The sequence below is a fragment of the Papaver somniferum genome, chromosome 7 (assembly GCF_003573695.1).
Source record: "Papaver somniferum cultivar HN1 chromosome 7, ASM357369v1, whole genome shotgun sequence".
Classification (NCBI taxonomy): Eukaryota; Viridiplantae; Streptophyta; class Magnoliopsida; order Ranunculales; family Papaveraceae; genus Papaver; species Papaver somniferum.
Window position 1 is genome coordinate 232606500 of NC_039364.1, and position 10698 is coordinate 232617197.

Sequence of the window (10698 nt, forward strand, 5' to 3'; positions counted from 1 at the left end):
TTTTGAAAACTATACCAAACAAGCTCTAAACTATTTATACAAATGCTCTCGGAACATTTAGGTCCTGTTTGGTATAGTTTTCAAAAACAGTTTTCTGTTTTTAAAAACAGAGAAAACAGAAAGCAGGAGAAAACGCGTTTGGTAAGGACATTTTCAGAAAATGTTTTCTGTTTTTAAAAACAAAAAAATGAAAACAACAAATTATTGTTTTATGTGTTTTCTCTTTTTTTCTTTTCTTTATTCTTTTCTTCTTTTCAGAACAAAGTAAGAGATGGGGAATGACTGCAAGTGAGTCATGGCTAATATCACTATCTCTTAGACGAATCTTTACATTTGATCCGATGTAGTTGGTTTTCCTTGTTTTCAAAAACAGTTTACCAAACAATTTTTAGAAGATGAAAACAAGGAAAAAAGGGTATGTTTTTAAAACAGGGGAAAACTATTTTTGAAAACTATTTTTCAAAACTGTACCAAACAGGCCCTTAATTTTGTGTTTTCATACTATACAGTGTAGGTTCTCGGTTGTTGAAAATATCTTCTTCCAAAAAAAAAGCATAAACGCATAACATACACTTTGTACGATACTTTTTACCCCTGCATGTAGTTGTTACATATTGGTAGAGAATTTACGTGGAGATGGACATGTTAATTTGATGACGCTGAGAGCAATTCAATTATCATTTAGTTAGACATAAAATTTGTATGATATATTGAAGTTTCGCAAAATAATGCACATACTAGCCAAATCGCATGACACATTCAAAACAATCACCACAACAAACACCAGATACAACATCTCAACTTAAACCATGTTTCGACAATTTGTTCTTCCACTTCACGGCTCTCTATTCACTGATCAATTCCATTCTACCATGCTATTTACATCGGTTATATCGAGGAAGCCATATGGGATAATCAATAAGGTCTTATTTGTGCTTTGTGATTCTGTCTTTCGCCTTAGTTATACACGAACTGCGGTTGAAACTAGGTCGAGCAAGAAGAAATTATTCACAACTACATCTTTTGCACTTACAAAGGAAAGAAAACTTACATTAGCTTTAAAAAGACTGAAAACCGAGATGATGCCAATACATAAAGAGAATCAAGATTTCCAAAAAGAATCCAAGGTTATAGGTGGTGTGGAAAATTTTGTAGAAAGGATTTGGGAGGCAACTACACGGTTAGCGGCTTCGCTGTAATGAAGTCCATCCCAAACTATATTCTGTGTCACATTCTCGCACATTGTGTAACCAGGTTGGCCACATGTTGCCTTCACGTTGTAATTGTTTGGTTCACCCCCAAACCCGCAACAAGCCTTATGTGGTTTCGTAAAACCTAAACGAACAAAAAAGATTAAGATCATTAGAAATTAAAACCAATTGAGAAAGAATTAGAAGTATCTGCACTGCCACTTACCATATCTCTTGTAGTTGCCAAAAAGGTCGTACTTGATGGTGTATATGTCAACATAGACAATGGTTGCATCTATAAATGTCGATCTCAATTCTTCACAAAGAGCCTTCAATCCTTTATTAAAAGCCATCGACACAACATTGTGAACCTTATAACATCCAATTCGATCAAGATCCGTGTTGTTATGAGGGTGACGAGCAAGCTCTCTCGGGACACAACCTAGCGGTCCGGTGTTGTGTATCCAAAACTTCTTGCCACCAAATTTATAAAGATTCTGCATTCTCAAATCAAAACTCAGATAAGCCGGATGGAAGACTTCCAAGAATTTATACAGTACTCTTGTACATTACCTGAACGGCTAATTTGATTTCTCCGAGAATTGATGGGATCTTTTTGATTACCGGTGGTGAAGTTAAGTTTGATAAATACAGGGCACCTAGAAGATCGTTTTGTCCGATGTCAATCATGTAAAGCGCTCTGCTGAACCCGCTTTCATCGATCATATCTTTGTGGCCTTCTGAGATGAGTTGGAGGGAACGCAGTTGGAAACGAAAGAACTGCTTAACTTGTACGTCTAGTGAAAAAGGAGCGTATAGTTCAATGACGGTTTTTGAAGCTGAGATGGCGAAATTCGCACCACCTCTGAAATCTGGTGCCAGTGACTCCAAAAACGGGCTTAGAAACTTCAGCTTCAAACTTTCGCCTGTAAGTACAACACCGGTAGATTCACTTTACACACAAAATATTTACTCAATAAGATTTGAGATCTTGAAGGGAAAATGTGGTGATAATCAATGGATACTTACACAGGAAATCGATGATTAGGCGCCCATCACACCACCGGCTGGTGCCCTTGAGGAAGAATGTATTACCGTAGGGCAGACCGATATAGATACCCAAGGCGGGGACATATCCACCGGTATCCGAGTTCGAATCTCCAAAATTGAACAAAATGGGTGATGTTGATTGCAAAGTGTGATGAAACTGAACAAAGAAAATGCAGAGAAAAACATACAAGAGGAGAGTAGAAGAACTCATATCTAGTATCTTACTACTTCAGCACTAAGCGGTGACTTCTATATTCATCGTCATCATAAAATTCATGAACAGATGTCGAAAAACTATATTTTAATTGATATTTTTAATTGAATGGTGGCCTAATCAATTAGTTTTTGGCGCTAATTTCTAGGAAACTTTGTATCAAGTTGAAGCCTGACAATTATCCTTTGTATATTGGGCCTTGTAGATGATGACTTTTAGTGATTTAAATCACATGGTACTGGTTCCGTGGACTTTTTTTCACTTAAATATATACAGTCCGGATGAGATTTCTGAAACTTGGAGATCAAAATGAGATTTAGAGAAACATATAAAAGAAATCAAGTGGATAAACTTATTAAAATTTGATACTTAGACTCAGCTTGAATTAGGGGTGTAAATTCGGCCAGGCCAGGCCGTCCGGCCCAAAAACTAAGACAGGCTGGTCAGGCGAGGCTTAACATTTGTGAGCCCGTAAACAAATTCAGGTCGGGTAAAAGTAGATAATTTGCTACCCAAAGACCGCCCAAAGCCTGCTTTTTATACGGGCAGGCCAGATCGGGACGAACAGGCCACTATTTTGAATTTTTTTTCTTTTATTTTAAGTTTAAATTTTCAATTGAATGGTATTAAATGTATTTATTTTTAATACAATATCCTTTCCTTTCTAACATTGCATATCGTAAGTGATAATATTATTTTATATTTAAATTACAATGACAAACTTTTAATTTTAGCCTATAATAAATAATTAATTAGAGTACAATAAACTTTCTAATAAGAAAATTTATTACCATTAATGCTTTTAAACGGCTAATTATAAGTAAAAGCAACTATATATTTTATTTTTCTTGACACAAAATTGACAATTATAAAATGGTAACTTTTAAGTCTTTTTAAGAGGATATTAAATGATTAATGGCACATAGAAGGCTTTCAGGCCGGGCACTAGGCCGGGTATCAGGCCGGGCATCATAATTAACTGCAATGCCCGAGACCGCCCAATAAATTAATCCAGGCCAGGCCGGGTGGCCCATGACGGGCCATAACAGGCTTTGAGCTATTTCGGGTACAGGCGGGGTCAAGCGGGTACAGGCAGGCCGAGTATTTTCGGGTATTATTTACACCCCTAGCTTGAATCGATAGGAATCAACAACTAGGGAGGAGAGTCTAGGTGGCCATGTTGTGGGCCTTGGGATCTGTTCGACAATAAGGCTAACCCCTATGGCCAAAAAGTGTTGCAAATCAAGAAAATTAACAGTGATAGTTGATAGTTCTCTCACCTAGCAAGTGCTCGCAGTCCAACTATCAGCGAGATTGAAACACTGAACCGTTCGTCGCTCAAAAAGTGACATAAACGCCGAACCATTCGGCGCTTTATATATTTTACTAATTTTTTAGAGAGAATGTGACGGAGAGAGAAGAAAAAGAGGGAGAGAGAGAGGGAAAAAAGAGGGAGAACCTGACGGAGGGAGGAAAAAAAGGGAGATAGAGGAAAAAATTGGAGAGAGAGAGGAAAAAGGTGAAGAGAGATATGATGATTAGTTTTTAAAAAAATAAAATTATGTAGCGCCGAACCATTCGGCATTTAGCGCTGTTTTATTCAGCGTTTCGCTGCTAGATTAACAATATCATAGGACTTAGGAGGTTGTCCAGGCTGACGTGGATGGCCAATCTAGCAGCTAGATATCTAGCCCATAGGACTAAGCCTAAGAGGAACCGAGGAAGAGAGGGTGTCGGGGCATGTGGATTTTTTTGTTAATGGGTACAAGACTCATGGCATGTGGATAGGATGGGAGTCTCCCCTTCCGGTAGTTTACCTTCTTTCTACTGAACTGCTGACGATAGGTTTTTCGCAGTCCAAAACTCCAAGTTTGTCAAGACTGTTAATAGAGGGTAATGATTTACTTGGGGTGCACCAAATTTTATACTATAAAATAAAAATATCTTTTACTTTTAGACTAATACACCCCTAAGACTGTTAAGCAGATTAGTATCCGTATGAGCATCTCCAATACAAGGAGTAAAGGTATTAAAATTGCAAACACCTAGGATTTAAGATCTTGTCCACCAAATTTTCATCTCCAACATAAAAATGGAGGTCATAAATAAGGATGATATGGCTGAAGCATATTCTTATGTACGTGCCAAAAAAAAAGTTGTTTGGCAAACCAATTGTGCCACTATGGGAAAATCACCGGGCGAGCAAGTTTCTAGCGAGCGTTACTATCCAGAACGCTGGCGATATTATGAGTATCGCTGGCGTCATACATCCCATCGCGCGATATAAATAGTATCGTTGGCGATATTAAGATTATCGACCAGTAGATATTTTGCAACAACTATTTCCCCCTACTGGTTTCTACATATACGCCCTTGTATTTCTCCAAGTTACTCACACCTACTTCTACCTATATTTCACCAATTTCTCTATCTCTATTCTCATTGTAAATTTCATAATCATCAATGGCGAGATCCAATAAAGAGAGGAATGTTATTACGAATCGGTTTAGATTACAGCAAGAAATGCATCAAAGGGGGTTGCAACAACTTGATGATGCGGAAGCTGAAGATAATAAACTAATCGACACTTTGATGCTTGTACATACGGGCCAAATACCTAGAGTTCCAAATCCACAAGAAGTATTCTCAAGAAGGTATACGTATCGAGGGAGGGAATTTTACCATCAGAAGTTGATGCACGATTATTTTCTTCCCAATTGTGTGTACTCTGATCAAAATTTTCAAGGTCGATTTTGTATGTCTCGTCATCTGGTGATAAAGATTATTGAAGAGCTTTGTCGAGTAGAACCTCAATTTTAACTATCAGTTTGATGCACTCAATATTAGAGGTCATAGTCCTGAACCAAAAATTATTTCGGCTTTAAGGATTCTAGGTTATGGCAGACCAGCGGATGCGAACGATGAGTACCTTCGTTTGGGTAAAAAAACTTCATTCACTTACCTTTCATTGTTTTGTGAAGTAATGATTAATCATTTTGGTCCAGCATATTTACGAAAACCAACCGAGGAAGATGTTAGACAAATATTGAGGGAGAATGAGGAAAGGGGATTTCCAGGAATGCTAGGTAGTCTTGACTGTATGCATTGGGTATGGCAAGAATGCCATGTTTATTGGGCCGGTCAATATAAGGGTCATTATCCTAGACCAACTGTTATCCTTGAAACTGTCGCTTGTTGTGATTGTTGGATATGGCACGCTTTTTTTGGTCTTTCGGTTTCACAAAATGATATTAATGTTTTGCACAAGTCGCCTATGTTTGAATATCTGAAGTATGGAATTTGTCCCCGAGTCCATTTCACGATCAATGGCCATCAATACACTCATGGGTATTATCCTGCGGATGGTATCTACCCAAAATGGTCCACCTTGGTTCAATGCTATCGTCAGCCTCCTGCCGGTTCATTGGGGCGTTCATACCGGTATTTTAACACCGCCCAAATGGCAGCGAGGAAGGATGTGGAACGCGCTTTTGGAATTTTGAAGAGGATGTTCGTTATCATTTGTGTCCCATGTCGTGGGTTGAGTGCTCGTGAAATGCATAAGACTATGCTCACTTGCATAATTCTTCATAACATGGTCATTCATGAAACTCGTTGTGATTCAGAGTGGATTAACTATGAAGATGAAGATTTGAGGCCAGAGATTCAACCACAAAGAGGGATCCCTGCAAGGAATTATGCTCAAATGACTAATTACATTCAGCACTAGAATTTGTATGACAGTTTAAGAGATGATCTGAGAGTGAATCTTTGGGAAGAGCATGGAACATAAGTTATGTTTGAGTTGTTTTGGTTTAATTGTTATGTATTTTGGTTTAATTATTAAGTTATGAATTTTAAGTTATGTTGGTTTAAGTTATGTATTTCGGTTTAATTATATTTATGTATTTTGGTTTAAGTTAATATGCGAAACTTATTTAAGTGGACTAATCAACTATTTCAAACTAATATTAAGTAGAATGCAACAACAACATATCAAATTAAAATGCAATACTTCAAATTAAAACTTAAATTAATGCATCAATCATCTAGAGGAACTACATCATCGGACTCATCCTCATCATCATCATGGTTGTTAGTAAATCCAGCTTGTTGTTCAATCTGTGCTTGAACACTGTCAAATTCCATTTGCCACACATGTTTTTGTTGGGCGTTCATAATTGAAGTGTTATCTTGAAGAATGTTATGCTTGTCATAGTCAAACCCAAATTTTTCTTGAGAAAAACGACTTTTCTTACTCTCTTTGTTTTGAAATTTACTATCAGTTGCTCTTTGCTTCTCGAAGGTCTTTTGATGTTCCATAACTTTGTCTTGTTAAATCCACCAGAACTTGCTCCTTCTTGGGATAATTTTCTAACCAGTCTTGCATTGTTCCTCCCTGGAAGTTTTCTCTTACCACCATCATCATTGAGAACTAAGTTCGCATTTGGGTTTCTTGGGGTATCTGGTGAAGAATTCGATGGACCTGGTGAAAATGGTGAAGAATTTGGTGTTGAGGGAGAAGAATTATATGGTGACCTTTCAGGTACTTGTTGATTACCTACTAACACATCTGGATTATATTTGTTCAACACCTTCAAAATATGATAACAACTTTCGAAAGCGAACTGTTTGCATGTTTTCGCTGTCAATCCGTACGAACCTTTATTTCAACATCAACATCCACAAGACCACTATCTCGGCCTCTCTTGGCTTGCATTATCAATCCAACATAAGAAGTTACTTCCCTGTTGGTTACAATGAAGTGTTATGCCACCCTTTTGCAACACGAGAATTGGTGTTCATGGTTTCTTCTTCATATTTACAAAATATATTTTCCCACATGGTGTTACCATGTTGTTGTGCACTATCGATACAATCTTGGGTAAGAAAAACATTATTCGACAAATACATTCATCTTCTGTCATGGTGTATTTTGCACCCTAGACTTTGGCCTTTTTACCTTTATCATTGCCTTGGCTTTGAGATTGCAAATTCATATTACAAGAAATTTAGAATTGTAGAGAAGGTGTGATTGTTTTAGATTTGAAGAAGATTGAGAGACTGAGAAATTCTACAAAGATTTAGAAATTTTGGTGTGAGTTGAAATGAGTTTGAAATTGGGTATTTATAGAGGGCAAGAATTGTAGCCGTTGGATGAGGAACTGATAAGCGATGATCAGATCAGCGAGCGGTGTACTGACTAAAGTTGGCGCTGGAATGACCAGCGAACGTGATTATGACCATCGAGCGATGGACACTCTATCGCTCGCTGGAAACTCCATCGTGTATGCCTATATGTTATAATTGACATATAGGCATATGAGTTTGGCAGTTTGGCATACCCATAGTGGGTGCATATATGGAAAAATCGTATGTTTTCCATATGCATGGGAATAGGCCTAAGTGGAGGTAAAGGAGAAAGTCTAAATAAAACTTTCATCGTGTCCCTGGGTCTTAAGTCCACATCATCTTTAAACAATAAGTGTTTAATAAGACCTTGGAGATTGAAGATGAAATTTAGGTAGAAAGTCTTATCTTTAAACAAACATGCCATGTCGTAAATGACCCACAACCAAAAAGTGTTAATAAGACCTCCACGTAGGATGACCTTGACCCCTATCATCGGAGATGTTCTAATAGAAGCAACAAAATTTGTGCATCCTTGCATACCGAATTATGGCGTTCCGGCATATTTTATTGGAAGGTTGTTCGATCACAAAACCATTTTTTTCCCTCCCCTTTTTATTCGCTAAAGCAAACCAAATTTATATTCTTTTAGTAATTGATTTTTCTATTAGCACAAATGCATGAGAAATGTTCCTCTTTTTTTTTCTAATTACTTCTCTCTGAATTATCTTTCTTTTGTTGAGCCTATACTTCTCTTGTTTTATCTTTTTTTTTTTTGGTGCAATCTCTTGTTTTGTCTAGAAACCAAAGTGAGAAGCGTAATATATATTCTTCTTCTTCCTCAACCATGTACGTCAGATACATTAAAATTCACCACTCTTACCTTGAATAACCATGGTTAAAAAAATTGAGTACATCAATTAACTTTCATCACATTGTTAGGCCAAGCATTATGGGAGGGGTTATCCCTTCCCTGTCCCTTAAATGTGGGGAAGGGATATTAATCATAAGGCAACCTCACTATGGTGTGCTTTTATCCCTTCCCTATATTGCACGGAAAGTCAGTTTCCGTGTAAATAGTGCCAAACGGATACTCAGTATCCGGTTTTTTTTCCCAACTTTTTTTTTGTTGGAGTATTTGTATAGGTAAAAAAGATAATTTAGAGTAAAAAAAAGTAGATATAATATGTAAAAATGAGATATAATCGGTAAAAAATGAGTTTTAATAAAAAAAAAGTGTGAAAGGGGAAAGTTTTAGGGTAAAACTTGGAAAACCAGAAATTGATACTTAGTTTCCGTGTAAAAGTCACGGACACTGAGTATCTGTTTCAATTGAAAAACGAAAACTAAATATTTGTAAAGCACAATTTTACACGGGGATATGGAAGATCATAGGACTTGGTTTTTTAGAATTTTTCCTACATATAAGAGATAAGAAAGGGATAACGTGCACCGTAGTGCTTGGCCTTATCCAAATATTCAACGAAAGAATGCTAAAGAAAAAGGAAAAAATAGGAAATTTTCTTTTTTGTTTTTTCGGTGAATACGAAATTACATTGTAAGATTATTGATGAGTATAAAGCTCGGCACTAAATGATAATATACATGCACTTGTATCTGAACTCAAGACAATCCATCTTTATGCTAGATTTCATAAAGCTCCTACTTAGTCTACAAAATCATACCCCAAATACAAAATAAGAAAACACCTTCCATTTGAAATCCGAGAAAATTAAGAACGGAAACACTCGTGAGTAACTAGAAAGAGAGATTCGACAGAGAAAATGATATGCGGTAAAATATATTGAACAATTTGGAAGAATCAAGAAGAAAGGGGGGAGAAAGGAAAGAGGAACTTTAGTTCTGGTGGTTCCGAAATTCAAATGAGAGAGAAATCCTAATTAATTTAAGAGATGTTGAGGAAGATAATTTTTTATTCGAAAATAAAACACAGAAGTGATTTTTAACCGAAAAAGTCTTCCAATAAAAAAAACCAAAATTTGCACCCCATTGTTGCAAAAGTTTAGACTCTTTTTTTTTCTATTTTCTTCTAAGTGGAAAATAAATTATATTAAAGATAAAAGGTCATATTACATAGAGTTTACATTTACTCCAGACTATCAATACTAATTAAACTAACAACAAATTTTTCTAAATGATGCGCTACATCATTAGCTTTTTTCGGAATATAAGAAATCTAGCTTAACTCTTGAAAGATTTTAAAATTTTAAGAGTGTTTATATAAGACTATTATTCGCCCTTTAACTTCTCTCATTTTTCCTTTGAGCAAATTATTATATTTTGTCACTGCCCAAATAATTGCTTCAAATGTTGTTTTGTGTCGGCTTGTTTCGGATCTATAGACTTGGAAGGATAACATCAAATTCCTTGTTTTGCGTCTGCACAATCCCATATTATTATCATACTCAGACGTGCCTTTTCATTCTCCTTGATATAAGATACATCAAAATTAATTCTTAAATATGGGGATAATGGCACACTCCAAAAGTTAGGTTCTAAAGGTGTACAATTAACCAGACTAAGGTTCGATTGTTAAAAAAGGTGCTAGGATGAAATGTCATTGATTATTTTATAAGGTTATTTTAGTAAAAGAAAATCAGACAGTCGAAATAGTTTTCTGTCAGTTGGCAACCTTAAGAGCAACTGCAGTGGACGACTAAACCCAAATATTTGGTCCAGTGGGTTGGCATAGTGGGACGGACTATCGATCAAAATTTGATCAAAGACTAAAACCCAGACCAAATTTAGTCGGCGACCAAGACCAAACCCAAATATAATCGGGCGTTTATATAATGTACGCCCGCACCACAGGCGTATGTATAGTCTACACACGAACACGGGCGTTTGTAAACCTTACGCCTGATGTAAGGGCGTTTATAAAGAGTTCACCTGTGCCAAACGCTTGTTAAATGTACGCCTCATCGGGCGTACATATAGTTAACGCCCCTTAGTTGGGCGTTGATATACTTTGATCCCCTACCTTAGGCGTTGATATACTTTGATCCTATACTATCTAATTTGAGATACATCACATGGGGCGGGCTTTATACCTCCGCCCCATTTTTTTTTTTTTTTTTTTTTTTTTTTTTTTTT

At 36.5% G+C, this 10698-nt stretch overlaps 1 protein-coding gene across 1 annotated transcript; it reads right to left on the reverse strand.

The window, feature by feature from the left end:
• Window positions 1-789: 789 nt before the first annotated feature.
• Window positions 790-2451, reverse strand: LOC113293484 (GDSL esterase/lipase At3g62280-like). Its single transcript, XM_026542109.1, has 4 exons — window positions 2220-2451; window positions 1764-2116; window positions 1417-1687; window positions 790-1335 (listed from the first exon to the last, which is right to left on the reverse strand). Exons 1-4 carry the CDS (start codon window positions 2449-2451, stop codon window positions 1103-1105), a joined length of 1089 nt encoding a protein of 362 aa, XP_026397894.1. The 3' UTR covers window positions 790-1102.
• Between the last annotated feature and the right edge of the window lie 8247 nt (window positions 2452-10698).

Excerpts from the sequence above, each read along its gene's own strand:
- LOC113293484 (XM_026542109.1), bottom strand. The coding sequence starts at position 2,451 with ATGAGTTCTTCTACTCTCCTCTTGTATGTTTTTCTCTGCATTTTCTTT. Across the intron at positions 2,117-2,219 it reads CCTAATCATCGATTTCCTGT|GCGAAAGTTTGAAGCTGAAG; the intron begins GTAAGTATCCAT and ends TTGTACTTACAG. Across the intron at positions 1,688-1,763 it reads AAATCAAATTAGCCGTTCAG|AATCTTTATAAATTTGGTGG; the intron begins GTAATGTACAAG and ends TTGAGAATGCAG.